The sequence below is a fragment of the Aethalodelphis obliquidens genome, unplaced genomic scaffold, assembly GCF_003676395.1.
Source record: "Aethalodelphis obliquidens isolate GAN/ISIS:26980383/991018 unplaced genomic scaffold, ASM367639v1 scaffold55, whole genome shotgun sequence".
NCBI lineage: Eukaryota > Metazoa > Chordata > Mammalia > Artiodactyla > Delphinidae > Aethalodelphis > Aethalodelphis obliquidens.
The window spans coordinates 10,192,041-10,210,684 of NW_020837999.1; the positions used below are offsets into that span (position 1 = coordinate 10,192,041).

Below are 18,644 nucleotides of genomic sequence, written 5' to 3' on the forward strand. Positions count from 1 at the left end.
TACTCTATAATGCAAATCTTCAGAGACCAAGCAGTTTAGATTTTGTGAACGTTGCTCCCTTTTCTGTTTTTTTGCGTACACTTTAGCAGTTTTTCCAGATACCACTTTCCATTTCTCTTTTGGAAAATCCACAGAGTGTGTGCATGTACTTACCTAATTAGTGGAAACATGTACATATTACATCAGTCATTTCCATACATGCTGTAGTCCCTTCCCTTCACTCCTACATGAATTACAAGGGGCACCTCAGAGGAGAACACCTCTTCCCAAAGCACTACTGTGCAGTGCAGCCGTTCACTCCCACTGCTGGTCAGGAGTGTCCATCGCTATGCAATGCAAACATCCACACTGGGATGCACTGCTCTGGAAAGCCGCCCTGCTTCTCCTGGCCCAGCACCACCAGCCCACTCTTCCTAATGAGGCTCTGGAGGATGTCCATATCCTGAGTCACACAGATGGAAGATGCAGCCCACCTGAGCCACACTGTCCTTCAGTATGATGATGCCGTTTTCTTTCAGGCCATGTCGGCACCGGGAAAGAAATGCAAGAAGGTCTTTAACGGTCAGGTACCCAACAGGTGAGGCCAAGTAAAAGGGGGAAGAGGATGAAAGGGTGGGTGGGAAAGGAGGTGAGTAGGAAAGACGGACCAACCACAAGGCTACAAATCAGGAGCTCATTTGTTCACTCATTCATGAATTATTTAATAGCCTGAACTGTTTTGCTGCAGGAGGCTTTGAGAATTTACATAAGAGGACAGGTATCTTCTTTGAGGTGAATCAGTGTACGCTCTAAAAAATAGATATTATCTTACCTAGTCTATCTACCTCCCAGGCACAAGATAAACTATTGCTCATCCCTTGGGTTCCCTCCATGTCCCCTGGACAGCCGAACTCTGTCATCATTCCTCTGTGGCTCACACACACACACACTCAGACCAAAATCCAATTCACCGCTGTCTCATTTCCTGGGAATTTAAATCTAAGAAAGTCTAGTTTTTCCAGTAAATGGGGATAGACTCTTTTTGTCCCCACTTTTTAAAGTTTTTCAAATATTTAGGTTTCTTCTATGATGTAGGTTGGTCCGAAGGCCCTCCATCCCTAAGGATGGGAATCGTCAAGCTTGTTCAGAGGATGTTATGGGAGAAATCTGGAGGACCAGAGCTTTGGGGGAGTTCCCATGATACCTAAGGCTAGCTAACTGTTCTAAGCACAACTATAGCCAGATCTCCCTTTGTGTCCTTGTGCCGCCTCCACAAATCCTCCAATCAGCCCCATGTGTTTTCTTCTTCTCTATCTGGAAAGGGAAGAATGGCAGATGCAATGCCATGCAGGACTAACCAGAGACCCACTGAATCCAGATGGCATCATATCTCCCCAGTGGGGTTGTGAATTCCTTCAGACTGTAGAAGTGGTAGGTTTCTACCTTGTCCCCTCTGACCTGCAGGTAGTTCTGTGCCATGAGGAGGAACGATTCCATCATGTCCACAAGTTCCACAGTGTTGAAAACCAGCAACAGGACATGCTTGCTGACCCTTCCTATCCCAGAGCCGCAATCCAGGGCACAGTCTGTCTCAGCTCTCCCAGGCCCCTGCAGAAAGGTACCTTGTGGAATACTTCAGGAACAGACACTCACCCTGAGTTTGGACACTCAATTACCTCCTTAAATAAACTTTATTTGGGTCAATTTCATATAATTAAATGTACTATTTTAAGTATACCATTCAATGAGTTTGGACAAATGTATACAGGCACGTAAACACTACCACAATCAAGTTATAAAATATTCAATGACTTTTTTCAAAAAAAATCCAATCATGTCTAGTTTTTGCCTTCTTTATTTTATTCAATATAGGTCTTTCAAAGAATTTCAAAATAGGATTTTAGAAAATAATGTCTTAAGTTTGAAAACTGGGTAATTTTCTCTAAGATAAATGGGACTTTGAAAGCCCTATGAAAATAGAACTTTGTTAACTGTAAATTTGGGTCAAACCCACAGCTAAATGGACCTGCACCATAGCTTATTGCCTTGTTAAAAAAAAGAGAGAGCAAAGCAGTGAGAGTCTTTCAGAGTTTTAAAATTACTTTTCAAATTCATGCAATGAAAACATTTCAATTCATACTGGGATGGATAACTGAAATTTTATTTTTTTCAGAACTGATTTTGGGGGCTCTGAATTATCTACTATTCTTGTGTGGAAGATAATTTTTAAGACTTGAGCTGAGGAAATGCAAACTGTTCCATTCTCAGGCCAGGATTTTACTTCAAACTCAGCCTCAGTGACACACAGCACATTCATGAGGATAAAAGGTGGTTGCAGCAAAGTCCCCTTGTCTCTTTTCATGCTAAAAATTGTTTTCTGCTTTTATACCAGAAGCTACATGATTTATTGGGCACAAAAGCCCTGAAATTTTTTTAAAGTAAATCTCTGCATTAAATTAACGGAGGGTGAAAGATGAATAGGGGGTAGAGATAGGAGGAAATCAGCCAATAAAAACTTTCTCAAACTTGCTTCTATAAAGTAATATACACATATACATATATACATGTATGTATGTGTACATGACCAGTATATATCTATGATACGTATATGTGTATATATGTGTATGTGCATATATACATATATATGTATATGTGTGTGTGTGTATATAGTATATATATATATATATATATATATATAAGATTCAGCTGGTCTAAATTATTTGGTCACAGTTGGGATGGCTGCTGAATAGGTTTTGTGCTAGAAATTACAGTAACAAGATACTTGAAGTTGTCAATCAAGATCTTAAGGAGAAAGTCTACTCTTGATTTCTCAGGACCTAAGGGTTTTAAAAAAAAAAAATTGGCTAAGGATCAAAAGGTGAAGTTTAAGCAGAAGGAAACATCAGAAACGCTGCTTTCCAGTCCACTCAAAAGGCCTTCCTTACAGCAAGAACAAAGAAGAACAAAAAGTGAAGTAATTGTAGTTTCTTTTCAGAGGAAATAATAATAATCACAATTTATTGACTGCTTGTGTGTAGCAAGCTCTTTGCATCCATAATAACTATAGTAATCAAAAAGCCCCACAAGATAATGATTATTCTCCAATTTGGAGATGAGGACCCTTAGACTTTTTTAATATCACCCAGCTAATGGCAGAACTAGAATTTGAACAGTGAACTGTGTGAATCCAAAGCCAGTTCTACCTTAGGGCTGTCACCTCGAGTGCCACAACTCTGGTTCCCTTGTTAGTAGCTGTCTAACGTTATGTTAAAGAGAATTCTAAGGCTTCATTCAGACTTACCAGGAAGAGGTCTATGATTGATTAGTTATGTCTGCCTTGAGTATGGGAATGGGAAGTGGTAGTACATGTGCCACTTGTTTGCCATTCCTACTTACAATATGCTACATCCCTCATTCAGATATTATAGTATAAACTAAGCTAATTCATTAAAAGGCCTAGGCTAAAGTTTTATGTTATGAAGGCCATAAAAGTAGCATCATTTAAATAAATTTATAACATAAACAAGATGGAGGGAAATACAGGGAAATTATTTTAAGCTACTGAAAATGACTTCAGTTGAAATCTATGTGCTCAACTAGAGATTCTCATTATAATTTTTTCTTATCATTATTTAGCCCTAAAGCCTCTACTGATCGTGTTGCTCACATTATTATAGCAAGTGGTTTTAAAAATTGAACCATGGGACAATAAAACAGAGACAACAGAGATCTATGCCAGAGGATTTCAAGAAGTTTAAAACAGCAACAGCCTAACTCCTTTTTTTCAATGAACAAATAACTATGAAGCTGTTCTGGTTAAAGTGAGGCAGGGCCTCACCCACTCAGCCTTTCTATCATTCTCCCAATAAGCCCTTGAAGGATATCAGTACAACCCTGGAGTTTTAAAACCATTCATGTCTAATCTCCCTACTTTTTCAGACAAGGAAACTGAGGCCCAAAGAGGTGAAATATTTGCAATAGAACTTCCTTGAAAATGCACATCCTCTGATGTGTATTTTTCACCAACTTAGATGTGTGATATCTGACCGCAGTTATCCTTGAAACAAGTTATTTACAAATACAAAAGATGCCTTTCACTCAAATCCTGAGCACCTTAGCCCTTCGCCACTACTGCCTAGTTCTCTTTATTGCATATCACTCCACATGGTTGGCACTACCTCTCATAACCTTGCACCACATTTATTCCTCTGTCTCTCATTCACATGCAGCACCTCTGAAAAGGGACATTTAAAGGCTGATCTTGGGAACAACATCTCTAGCCTCTTGGATACCATGGCTGCCCACTACCGTGATTGGATTGAAATTTGATGCTCTTCCATGAATGTGACCAGAACTACATACAATGTGTGATTTCAAAACAAGATGTTTTGTTATTTTCATTTATTATCCTATCTTCATATTTATGGATTCATATAAAACAGTGAAATATTCTTAGAAATTTCATTTTCATTTTGATTCTGCCTATGTATTTTGTCTTGAAGAATATTATTTTACCTTCTTTCCACTGGAGTTTAAAACTAAAATGAGGGCTTCCCTGGTGGCGCAGTGGTTGAGAGTCTGCCTGCCGACGCACGGGACACGGGTTCATGTCCCGGTCCTGGAAGATCCCACATGCCGCGGGGCGGCTGGGCCCGTGAGCCATGGCCTGCTGAGCCTGCGCGTCCAGAGCCTGTGCTCCGCAATGGGAGAGGCCACAACAGTGAGAGGCCCGCTTACCGCAAAAAAAAAACTAAAATGAAAGTGCTAAATGCCACTTTATAAAAACCATGAAATACAAGTTAGCCCCCAATTTTTTAGTCATCCAATCTCTGAGAAATGTCAAGAGATAAATATCATCAAATACCAATTACTTTTTATAAATTTCTACTTTCCCCAATAGACAGCTAGAAGTAAGGAATGTTATCAGCTATGCTGTTGACATCATCTTGGTATCATTTGTTTATTTGCTAAAGTAAGCACATTTGCAACAAGTTTAAACACCTTTTCCCACTGTCTCATGTCACTAAGTGTTGAAAGGAAAGAAAAACTTTAAATTAAACAATCTGTCTTTTCCCAGTTGACACAAGGATAAATCATGTCAGATACTCATATTCCCTAACTCCTTGTATCTTGACCTGGACACTAATTTAGCATATTATTAAGGTCAAAGTACCAAAATATCATTTCTTTAAAAAGACTGTGTTTGTACTTAGTTAGAGGTCACAGCTTCACAATGAGCCTAGTCTACTAAGAAGGACTCCTTATATTTGTTTGAAAAGAGCAGGCTGCTCTTTTCCAACATAAATATGCAAGCACAAGGCTGTTTCCTTTCCCGGGTCCATGGGCGTGTGTATGGGCTCTGTCTGACCAGCATCCCTGTGGTCAGCTTGGCATTCCACATGGAGTGACAAGACAGCTGGATTACTAACTAAGCTTCTGAAATGCATTGGGATCAAAGTCAGCCTCACCATGAGGCAAGCAGGAGGGATTGCTCTTGGCCAGACTGGAGGAGAATTGAGGTCTGTGGTCCACACACACACACACACACACACACACACAAAGCAGGGATTTTTCTGCTTCATGAGACAAATGGAAAAAATATGTCGTGGATAAGAGCAGGGAGTTTGGTGTCAGACAGACCTTGCCAGGCGTAAGTCCTAGCTCTGTCTCTTACCAACCGTGTAACCTTAAAAACTTATTTAACCTCTCCAAGCCTCAGTTTCCACAACGGTGAAAACAAGAAATGATAATAGTACTTACCTCACAGAATTATTAATGAAGAGTAAATAAGACAGTGCTTCTAAAGTGCTTATCAGAGTGACTGACTATCTCAGAAAAAGTGCTCAGTGAAATCAGTCAGCAACACTCATTTAAAAATATTCCAGGTTAACCTGACCTAGAAATAGCCCCAGCCAACATCCCTAGCTCCACAGTCTTTATGGCCACAGCTGATGTCCACTTTGGCCCAATGGGTGCTCCATCATTATCCTTTTTTCTATACTCAGGCAAAGGGTGCTCCAGGGAAGTTGGATGTGAAGTGAACCTCACCTCAACACTAGGGATATTATTAATGTTATGCTTCTAAATAGGTTGACAACATAACCCCAAATATTCATAATATTCTTAATGTTTCCTTCATTAGAATAAAATGGACTCCAAATTTCAAACAAATGACTTCATAGTGAATTGGAACAAAACCTATTTGCTGGGTAGGACTTTGTTCTCAGTAGAACCAACAATAGCTTCATTGTGTGGGTTAAGTCTATTCTAACAACTGAATGAAGCTCCTTAAGATATAATGAATGCATTTTATGAAAGCTTGTTAGTAGTAGTAGTAGCAATAAATTAGATTTATTGGGCAATAATTATGTGCACTAAAGTAAGCACTTGACTTATATTATCTCATTTGAGCTTCACATTATCCTATGATGTGAGTTCTGTGGTTATGCCCTAGTCACAGGTGAAAAATTGAGGTTTGAGCATTTAAGGAATAAGCCCAAGGTTGCTTATATAGTAAGAAGAACTGTAATGACTCTAGAGCCCAAGATTTTGGCCCCTACAGTATATGATCCATCTTCATATGGCGTGGAAGTAAGGAAGTGGAGTTTCACCCAACACCAAGTCTACAAAGGGATCACATTCTTTCAAGGCAATGTCCCAACTATGTATAGAATAATATAAAGAGATTCTACTATACTTACCACTTTTAGACTGAACATAAGCTTGCATTTCCTTACAACACTGAATTTTTATTACAGGGACTCAAAAAATCACCCCAAAATCTAAAATGGCATGATCTCTCATCAATCACCTGGGTATCAACTGTTTATCTATGAGATTCTGAAAGAGAAGTCTTCTTAATCCACTAATTGTAATATTAACGCTGCTAGTTCACCTTCCCCTGTAGTAAGAAATTAGCTGGTGCTAAGAGGGTGAAATGCCAAGTGGGACAAACCAGTCATTTAATGTGACCTATCCTTTCCGAACATCTTAAAACAGGCTTTCACACTACACTCTTGGCTGAGCCATATGGCTTTAATATGACTTAAGCAACAACACAGAAGCATGTGAGCTCAATGTTTGCAAGGACTTTGCCTCCTCATCAAACTGCAGTTGGATAACTCACCCCAACGAATTTCCTAAGAAATTCCCGAGAGGCCTGGATATCTGGGTTGGACAGTTCGATGAAATTTCCCATCATACCCTCTTCTGCAGCTGGTACTTCTTGGTAGAAGAGTTTAGCTCTGGCATAGAAGTGCATCTCACCATTGATGACTTGACTTGTTAAAGCATACAATTTCACTGCAAATGAAATATTATTAATATTTATCAGTATTTAAATGGCAGAACAAGTTTATTCTTATCATGCATTGAATTTCCTCTTAGAAGCCTGCAAATCTGTGCTGTGGGAGAAAAGGTATTAGTTTGATGTCAGAAGATCTGGGTTTGAGGTCTGGCTCAGTGACTTACTTGCTATGTAACCTTGGGTAAAGTTCTTAACTCCTATGATCTTCAGGTATCTCATGCATAAATCACAATCATGTGGCATTTTCATGATTTAATAACACTAGGGTTTAATTTTAAAAATAGCTTGTCACTGTATTAAAAGAAAGCTGAACAGTGTTTGCTAGAGTAGAATAAATAATATCGCAAGTTTCAAAGTAACTTTTACCTTTGACCTCCAAATATTTTATGAGAATTTAATCACTAATCTTTACTTCTAATCATGAGGTAGATTAGGCATAGCTATTTTTTCATCTCTTTTTTTTTATGCAACTCATACCCAAATATCTCTTTGTATCAACTCATACCCAAATATCTCTTTGTATCAACTCATACCCAAATATCTCAAAATGGGTTTGAGCTCTATCTTCTGAAAATAAAATAATAAAAAGAAATATAATATTTATTGAGCAACTATTCTGTACCCGGTAGTGTACTAGGCATATTCACATATACTATGTCATTTCATTATTTCAGGTATTTTAAGACATTTATTTTTAGAAAAACATGTGTTCTACTTCTGAGGGGTAAATGAGTATGCATTTAAGTGTGTTTTTTAAACCAAAAGGCACACTTGCAGATATAAAATATTTTCATTAGAGGATATTCAGAAGGAAATGATAGAAAGTGAGATAATAGGGAGAAACTTATGGTTCAAGACTGTAGGCTGAATATATGCATTTGTCCTCCCTGCTTCCCGGTACTCCCCAAGAATCATTTTAATAAACTCAACCCTTAACAATGAAGAAAATGAGAAGGGGCCATCAATGGATTCATGATTTCAACAAATTTCTGGAAGACAAAAAACAGATAAAGCAGATGGAACAGAGCTAAAGAATTTACAGCGGGCTTCCCTGGTGGCGCAGTGGTTGAGAGTCTGCCTGCCGATGCAGGGGACACGGGTTCGTGCCCCGGTCTGGGAAGATCTCACATGCCGTGGAGCGGCTAGGCCCGTGAGCCATGGCCACTGAGCCTGCGCATCTGGAGCCTGTGCTCCGCAACGGGAGAGGCCACAACAGTGAGAGGCCCGCGTATCACAAAAAAAAAAAAAAAAAAAATTACAGCTCAGGATAGTTGCAAAAGGAAGTAAGAGTTAATAAAACAAAAAAATCTGTCTACAGGCCAACTGGTGAGGCAACCAATGCACTCCCCACAAAAGTGACAAGCAGCACAGCTATAATCCTAGGGAGGGTAAATATGTCTCTTCTCTAAAAAAAAGGAAAAAAAATTAAGTGCCTTAGGAGAAAAAGACCAGTTAGTGTTGGAATCCTAGAACACTACTCATTCTGGCATATAGAGGATTCCAAGTACCTCATTTCCTCATACTCAGAGTCTCGCAAGATCTACCGGCAAATGTAGAGCTTCTTGTCATCCTTTCTATTCAGTGGAGAAGTATATACAGAGGAAACCTTCTCCATTACCTAAAATCATTGCCCCTGTCCTTCATTTCTAACTATGGATAAATAATGATTTCCAAACACATGGGGGTAAAATGGCAGTCTGAAAAACAAAGATACAGATAGACAATCAAAACTGACCCCAAAGGAAATAGAAATAATCCAGGAAATGAATGAGAATTTAAACCAAAACTAAACAAAAACTTACACCCTTGAAGAGGTATGAGAACAGGTGCATCCATAAATCGAAGATGTCAAGAAAATGATAATTTAAAGAATAATAAAGAATTCTTAGAAATTAAAATTTTGATTACCAAACACTTTGGAATATAACGTTGAGTACATTATCAGGACATAAAGGAAAAGATTGATATGGAAAACAGAAGTAAAAAGATTAGAGCTATAAAGACTTAATTCATGTACTTCCCTGGTGGCGCAGTGGTTAAGAATCCGCCTGCCAATGCAGGGGACACGGGTTCGAGCCTGGTCCGGGAAGATCCCACATGCCGTGGAGCAACTAAGCCTGTGTGCCACAACTACTGAGCCTGTGCTCTAGAGCCCATGAGCCACAACTACTGAGCCCACTCACCACAGCTACTGAAGGCTGTGCACCTAGAGCCTGTGCTCCGCAATAAGAGAAGCCACCACAATGAGAAGCGTGCGCACTGCAACAAAGAGTAGCCCCCGCTCACCACAACTAGAGAAAGCCCGCACGCAGCAATGAAAACCCAGCGCAGCCAAAAAAATATAAATAAATAAATAAAAGTTGAATGAGTTGAAAGTGCTAAGTACATTCCATCAGTGCTCAGAATTCAATGAAAAGAATGAGCTATAATCAAAAAGAAAATTTGAAAAATATTTTTTAAAAAAAGACAATTCAGAAGACCCAACATCAAGCTAATTAGGATTCTCAAAAACTGAAAATGGAGGGAAGAAAATTATTACAGAAATAATAGAAAAAAATTTCCCAGAGCTGAAAGAGACTATAAGGTCCAAAAGTACTGAGCAGTATGGATTTAAAAATACTAATAATTAAATAAAAGTCACATTTATATACATCCTTAGGAAATTTCAAATCACAAAGAGTAATGAGAAGATCATTAAGTTATTTAGAGGGAAAAAGTTTGTTGACCTTCAAGTAGGGTTGCCAGATTTAGCAAATAAAAATACAGGACACACAATTAGTTTTGAATTTTAGATAATCAATGGATAATCTATTAGTATAAATACAGTTGAAATATCACACATTGCATGGGACATACTTATACTAAAATTTGTTCGTTGATTATCTTAAATTTAAATTTAGCCGGCCTTTTATATTTTATCTGGCAACCCTATGTTCAAAGAACTAGAATCAGGCATATAACACAGATCTCATCAGAAACCCTGGAAAACAGTGGAGCAGTGTCATCAATATTCTGAGGGAAAATTATTTTGAGGCTAAAATTTGTTACCATTCAAATGGTGAAAGAATAGTTACCTCCCATGGATTCATCCTTCAGAAGTTTTTTGCAGCTATATTCCAGCCCAATGAGGGTTAAAATCAAGAGAAGATATACAATGAAATTAACCCAGGAATCCAATGAAAAGAAATACCAAAATGACAGATACTATCAGATCTAGAAAGAAATCAGTTTATATTACAACAGAAAACATAGGCTTTAAAAAAATATCTTTAGGAAGTAGAATGAACTGGATTCTGGGTAATAGATAGTAGGTAAGAAGTAAGGAGACATAGTGATATTCTTAGGAAGACATATTTTTAACCGCAATCAACAAAAATAAAAGACAGTTGAAAGGTCTAAGTAAAATATACAACAGTATAAAAATGTTACAATCAGGATATGAAGCAAACCAAAATATGACACAATTTTATGTAGAAGGAGTATAAGAAAAGACAATCTATTTAACCTTAACTAGGAACATTTTTCTTCAGGTAAACAGAGATTGTGACATTGGACTAATGCACTACTTGGCTTTGAATTGAACAATGGTTACATAATCCCAAATTTTGATTCTAAAAGTTAAAAATCCAATAAACACTACTACTATCCATTTTAGTATGCTTCATCTGTGGAGTTAAATCAGTATTTCCCAACTTGAAAACACTGGATGTGGCCAACATTTGGACCCTTGAATGATCATGAATTTGCTAAAAGGGGTACAGGAATCAGTTCCCATGTACTTTATTTCCTAGAGACTAACAATGTTATATACTATATCTCCCATATATATTAACCAACAATAGGTTGTCATTTTAAAAATACAAATCTTTTAAAACTATTAATAATACATAGATTTTTTGACATTTTATACTCAAGTTAGTTACTGATTGAGAAAATAAAACATTAAAAGGAGCACCCTCATGTTCAAAAACATTGGAAACCACTGACCTACACCAGTCCCGCTTCCCTAGTACTTGGTAAAGTGTTGTGTAAACAGGTAGCTCAAGAAATGCTGATAATTTCAACAGGGACGACAAAAATTATTCATCGCCATGCCAAAAACATGACTGTTCCAAATTCTTCTGTATGCCTCAGAAAAGCAGGCTAGGAAATCACAGCTTACCAAGACTTCCCAGAGTTGAATGCTTCTTGAGATCACAGGCAAGCCACAGCCCAGTACTCTCTCGTTGATCCAACCAAAGCAGCAAAACAGCCACACTCATCATCACCTGGTTAAGTCAACAAGTTGGTGGAGTTTATTAAAACCCTTAATCTGGAAATGGGAATGGTCCATTATGCCAGCAACATTTAGACTACAAGTGAATGCCAAGCTCAGCAGGGGTCAGACTCAACAGGTAAGTTTTTATGGTTATGGGCTTGTCACCTAATTGACAGGAACATTTCACTAAAAAGATATATGAGGTGTAATGGCCAGCCCCAGGTTCTCCCTTCTTGATAGCTCCTGCAATGGTGCCAGCTGATTCAGATAAGGTTATCAGTCATCAGCCTGTGCCTTTTTATTACAGAAATGCATCTAGTGGCTTATTCTTGCATGATTGCAATGTTTTTGTGAAACTTGGGGTAGTCTAAGACAGCGGCTAGACACTCTATTAGTTCTTGATATAATATGGTACTTATTTCTTGACCTACGTTATAAGCTGAACTCCCAAGGACCTTCCAATGTCTTACTTGTTACAAAAATAAAAATAAAGTATATGTGAATTTGCCCTGAAGAAGAACAAAGATCTCGTGAACTCTCTAAGAAAAATTTTGTTGAGAGATAAGTGTCTATGTTTGCTGAGTAGCTTTTTCTTTTTCTCTTTTTAATAGTTGGATATAACTATTTTAGACTTTATTCCAAACTTTAGACCTGTTTGTCAACTGAAAATTGACCTGGGAGTCTTCAGAGGATATGTAGGCTAGATTTAAATGGTAAGTTTGAAATGATCGGAGATAGAATATTGAATCAAGTTAGTCTATAAGAGAAAAGAAAGTCCAACTAGAAGATGCCCTTATGAAGTGTAAGATCTTCCATAAAAGAGGTTTGTAGGTGATGACTTCTCATTTTAGCCATTAAAGAAGAAATGGTAAAAATTTAAGGAAGGAAGGAAGGAAGGGAGGGAGGGAGGGAGGAAGGAAAGAAGGAAGGGAGGAAAGAAGGAAGGGAGGAAGGAAGGAAAATGTACTTGGGCACAATGGAATATTACTCAGCCATAAAAGGAAGAAAATCCTGCCATTTGTGACAACATGGATGGATCTTGTGGGAATTATACTAGGTGAAATAAATCAGAGAAAGATAAATAATGTATGATCTTACTTACATATGGAATCTAAAAAAAACCAAAGTCATCTGTGTTTTCACCAACAGGAAAGGGTAGGAAGTGGGATTTTATCAATGTTCCTGGTAGAATCCAAGGGTCTGTGTGTGCCAGAATGCTAGAAAGTCATCATTAACAAGTCTCAGAATTACCCTGACAGGCCCTCTAGGTTTTATTTCTTCCCTGCATGCTTTAGGTGTCTGGTGTTTCTTGCCTCTAAAATAATGCACTGCCTACCCTGAAAGTTTTAGTGGGTTTTTTTCAACTGAGAGCTATTTCAGTGTTCCCTAAATTCTTTTCAGCCTTCAACACAAATAACGTAAGCAGAGGTGGGAAAGGAGGGAAAATACACTTTCCCCTCTTTAGCAAGAATGTACTCAAGCTCCCACCACACATCACATCCCCTGCCCACTGGGCTGAGTGTCTTTGTAACTCTCTATTCCAACTTTAGTGTTCTACCTGACCCACTGTCAAATTGGAAAAGGTCAGAATTCAGGTGAAGATACTGGGGACAGATTTTTCATGGTGAGATTTTGCATCAGAAGAGTCAGAAGCTGATTCAGCAGTCACCACGCCTCCTCTGCACCTCTGCAGCATCCTGTAGTGGTCTCTATCATGACTTCCACATTCCACAAAAATCATCTGTGTGGGTCTCTCTCCTACACTGAACTCTCAGGATAAAGCTCTATTTTATTTTCCTTGTAATCCTGGGACTTACAATTACACTTAACACATAGCAGACCTCCTTGAAATGTTCACTGAATAAAGGAATATTGTCTAGCTTTCTGTTCTTTGAATAATACACAGGTTCAGCAAAGTAGTGAATGGCTATAAGGAAAAACCAGCATAATCACAAATAAGTCACACTTTTTGTAGTTTACGAAAAACTATAGGAGGATATATCTTCTCTCCTAATTAGGCATACCCAAATAATAAAAAATATTAACTATCACTGATCAAATATGTATATATGTGCTACATATGCTAAGCATTTATATCTAACTGAATATGTAAGATAAATGTGATTATCTACAGAAGAAAACAGGGCATCAAGAGGTTAACTAAACTGCCAGTGAGTGACACAACTGGGATTTCAACCTAGGTCTATTTAAATCCAAAACTCATATTTCATCCATCTAACACAGTGTATCTGAAAGTCTGCTAAATAAAGGGAAATTATCTGGTTCTTCATTTCTTTAAAGTGAAAAAATGATCTTACAGCATTTGCACTGCAAAGGTAACAATAAACATTTGGAAAATGTATCACTGTACAAAAAGTTGTGCAGCAATGCCTACCACAGGGATGAAATCGATTTGAAAAATGCCAACAGTTGTATGCTGAGTTTCATTTGTATTGAAGTTCCAAGAGTATTATAGGAAATGTTTTTATTAATTCTAGTTTTTAATTGTGACGGCAAAGGCGTGGCCATTGTTCTCAATTTCCTCCTCAGAGCCTAATTCTTCTAAAAAGGGGTAAGTGAAGGGGGGTTGGTTACTAACCATTAGTGGGTACCTATGTTCCAGGCATTAGGCTAGGCACTCTCAGGTCATCTCTTCACACTCTGATCCTCACAACGACACTACAAAACTGGGATTATAATCATCATTTTACAGGTAAGTAATGAGAAAATCAGAAAGATTTAGTAACTTACTCAATATTACACAGAAATGAAGTGTCACAGCCAGGCCCTAACCCAAACCTATTTAAATGCAAAGCCTTAAGTCAGAAAGAGAAAAACAAATGCCGTATGCTAACACATATACATGGAATCTAAAAATATAAGCGGTTTTGAAGAACCTAGGTGCAGGACAGGAATAAAGATGCAGACCTAGTGAATGAACTTGAGGACACAGGGAGGGGGAAGGGTAAGCTGGGACGAAGTGAGACAGTGGCATGGACATATATACACCACCAAATGTAAAATAGATAGCTAGTGGGAAGCAGCTGCATAGCACAGGGAGATCAGCTTAGTGCTTTGTGACCACCTAGAGGGGTGGGATAGGGAGGGTGGGAGGGAGATGCAAGAGGGAGGGGATACGGTGATATATGTATACATATAGCTGACTCACTTTGTTATACAGCAGAAACTAACACAACAATGTAAAGCAATTATACTCCAATAAAGATGTTAAAAATAAACAAACAATAAATAACAATAAATAACAATAAATGCAAAGCCTTTGTTCCTTTTGCTAAACCACGTGGAACTATTGTTCTAAATGTGAAGTTAAACTAAGCCTTTACCAATGTCCAGGAGTAATAGATTCTTGCTCAATATATAATTAATAAATATTCGCTGCCTTCTATGTACTAGAAATACGCTGTGGATAGTGCTAGAAGAATTACTGAGGAGTAATTATATGAACATCTCCAATTGGGCCAGATATAGGCCCCTGCATGCACTGCTATACAAACTGGAGATTTATATGAATTGTTTTCCTATTCTACTTCTGATTTGTTCACAAACAGCCACCTTTGGCAAATTCATTGACTCCAAGCCTCCAACTGAATGTGGGCTGGTAAAACTACATTATAGGAACCTGCTCACTGGCTGCCCATCTTGTTGATTATCTCAGTAGAAAGCCAGTGCTCCTCACAGACTATGTTTTGTACTCCTGTCAATTCAAAAAAAGTGGCAAAACTTACATTGCTCCTCTCATTTGTCAAGTTGCCATTTACAATGGGAGGCAGCATGATCTTGTGGTTAAAAAAGACAGACCATGGAGCTAGACCGCCTGGATTCTAATCCTGCACTACTTACTTCCTCTGTTCCTCAGATATAGGGTGGAGAAAATAACGGCACCACATAATAGAGCTGTTGTGAGGATTAACTGAGATAATATATGTAACCCACTGAGAATAGTAATAAGCTTGCTCCCATTTCTTTGTGAAGACCTGTTGTATTCAATGGCATAGCTAACTTTTCCATTGGAGATTTTGAATATGTATGCTCTTGCTTCTCCATGAATCACTGAGGCTAGTCGGGGATATTTCAGCAAATGTCCCCATGACTGAATGTCACTGCCCGGTGAGCTGGTGTGAGCCTGGCTGCCTAACACAGGCAGTTGGAGGGAGGAAGGAAGGAAAGAAGGAATCAAAGAGTCCGGTTAGCCACTGTTCTTCCCATAACTACCCCAAACAACAAACTCTCTGTGCAGACTCTACAGTAGGGTTCCCCATCCTTTTAAAAGAAGGGCTTTATTTTCATTTCTATGAAGTCTTGAAATCATCAGGAGGAGGGAAAGCCAACTCTAAAACACTTCAGTGGGGCTGAGTTTTATTTCCAAACTGAAAAGACTAATATCCACTGCAGCCTGAAAACTCCCATATAGCAAATTAAGCTTAGCATCTTCGGTAATGCCTGTTCTAAGGAAGGCTACGTGATGACTTTAAAAGAGATCTGACTCTAAGGAAGGAGATAAAAAGCTAATGCTTACTGAGCGTTGGCTAGTTTCACATATATAATTGCATTTAATCCTCCAACAGCCCCACAGTTTTGAAGAAAATGATGCTCAGAGACATTAGTAACTTGCAGAGGTGATTTTCTCTACCACTAGCAGTGCCAGAATTTGAACTCAGGACACTGGTAACCTGCAATTAATTATTAGTAAAGGGCCCTTAATTTGTCTAATAAATATTTATTGGGGTCTTTTAATTCATCTTTAGCTACTTTCAGAGATGAGTTTCTTTTCTAATAGTTATTTTTAAAATTGGGCAGTCATCTGCCCCTTAGTAAACCTCTCATAAGTTATTGTAATTAGTATCTTTCTCCAGACTAATGCAACACGAGCCAACAAGCTACCGTTATTGAGGTGTGGCCCAAAGAATGTCTCCAGAAAAGCAATGCTCTGACAATATGTGGAGTTGTCAGAACATCATCACCTTCCAAATAGACTGCTCTAACTTTTCCATTTGAATACAAATGAGATGTACACTATGTCCTAAAAGAATTACTCATGTGTAGTGCTATCCACCAGAAAGAGCCCTGGTCTTGGGTTCTTGCTTTGGTATCTAGATGAGACCTATCTAGATTAGATCTCATCATCTCTGAATTTTCTTTTCCTCACTTGAGAAGATAAGATAGGGGGCAAGAGTGAGAAGGTGGGTGGAAAAATAATAATACCCTATCTATCGCATAGCATGGCTGTGAGGATCAAATAGAGTCATGAATGCGAAATTTTTATAAGAAATATATATAAATATAAGATGAAAGTATTTGTATGTCTAGAGTTAAAGATTCCCTTCAGAAATGGACTTATAGAAAGAGACTTTGGTAAGCTGCTAACATAGTTTTGAATGCAATACAAAGAATTATGTAGCTCCTTTCACGTCTGGAAACCCTGGCCACATCAAGTGTACAATGGGGCTTTCAGCAACCTTAACAAAGCAGACTGGGGTTGATACACACTGTTCCTGCTTTCACGGGGGGAAAATATAAATCAAAGGGAGATACTTTACTCCTTAATCGCAAGTTATTTCCTCTTCAGTGTTGTTAAGAGCGCCCTGAAGTAACCATTTTCACAGAGACTGAGAAAAGTGGTGTAGACAAACCAGATAAGCTTTTTATTGCCCTATTGTCCAATTCCTGAAAACTAGAGGAAATAACTAAAATGGAGACAGACTACAGCCCAGTTTTTTTCTTAATATTCAAAGACCAAACTAAAATCTGCTCCTTTTAAGCTCTTGGACTATTATTGTAATTTAGAAAGGCCAGAAAGGATTATGTGGAGTGTGTACTCATGCATACAAACACACACACACACACACACACACACTCACACACAGCCACACACACCAACAACCTTGATCTATTATTGTTTAGCCTTTTTAAAAAATTCTTTGTTGATGTGCTTCTGTATTAATATTCTCATCTTTGAGTTACCTAATTTGCCCACCTCTAAATTTTTGCAAATACTAAAAATGTCCTTCCAAACTCAAGAAATTAATTTCTATAATCCTGACACTCAGGCAACCAACACCCAGAGAAGCAAGTTACCCATGTCTGAGGTGCATGGAAGTCCCCAAATAGAGGCTTGTCCTGCCAGGCAATACTTGGTCTTTGCACTTTCCATAAAAGAATGTCATTGAAACATTTAAGCCCATGGACATTGATTGTGTGTCCTTTTTATCTGGAAAGTGTCCTTGTTCTAATTCCTTTTGCAAAAGCCCCACAGTCTCACACAGTTGCTCCAGTCATTTCTTGTCCCTTATCTAGTAGCTCTGACTCACTTACCCAGGGGAATATTTTCCAGCAGGTAGAGATAGCTCTGAAAGAAGTCATTGCAAATAGCTTTGTGAAGAATAAAGGACATGCTATGCCAACGGAGCTCATCATTGGTCTTCTGCCTGCGGGATCTGAAGGCAAAGTGGGTTCCCAGGTAGGCCATGGTGAAAGGGGATAATAGTTATTCCTACAGAAGAAGGAAGCTTGTCTGGCTGTTTCTTTGAATTAACTTTCTCTTCCTACACGAACTTGAAACTGTCATTTTAAACCAGCCCCTGTCCATCTGTATCAGGAGAGGTGTCACGGGGATTGGGGGGAGGGGCGGCAGACACGGGGAGGTCAGACACTTGGCACATCTACCATCTGATTGCTCGGCTGACACCACTCTAAGCCAACAGGTGCTAACTAAAGATGAAAACAGGCTGAGTGAGATCCTGCTTCATCCAGGAAAAAGCACGCCTCCCTCCTTTAGCTGCCACTTCAAACAGGCGGGAGCACAGCTGGCTAACACCCTGAATACTTGCTTTAATTTGATTCCTAAATTGGAAGAGCCTAATTTCCATTTCAAAGAGTTGTGAATATTTTGCACGAGATCCAGTTCCCTGATTTCCATCACTCCTCCTGGAATGCCATAACCTCAAGTTACAAGGACCCTTCAAAGTCATCTTAGCTACCCACACTTCTTTCATCAGTACAGTTTTGCCCAAATCATTTCATAGAGATGGATGTGTGTTTCCCATTTTTAAGGATCTTCAAGAGACACAATTATATGAAAGC

General features: G+C 38.6%; 1 protein-coding gene across 1 annotated transcript; it reads right to left on the reverse strand.

The window, feature by feature from the left end:
• Positions 1-310: 310 nt before the first annotated feature.
• Positions 311-18,030, reverse strand: NTMT2 (N-terminal Xaa-Pro-Lys N-methyltransferase 2). Its single transcript, XM_027086348.1, is given in 5 exon segments — positions 311-452; positions 454-573; positions 1,340-1,587; positions 7,106-7,281; positions 17,877-18,030. Coding segments are annotated over 5 exon segments (840 nt in total).
• Positions 18,031-18,644: the final 614 nt, after the last annotated feature.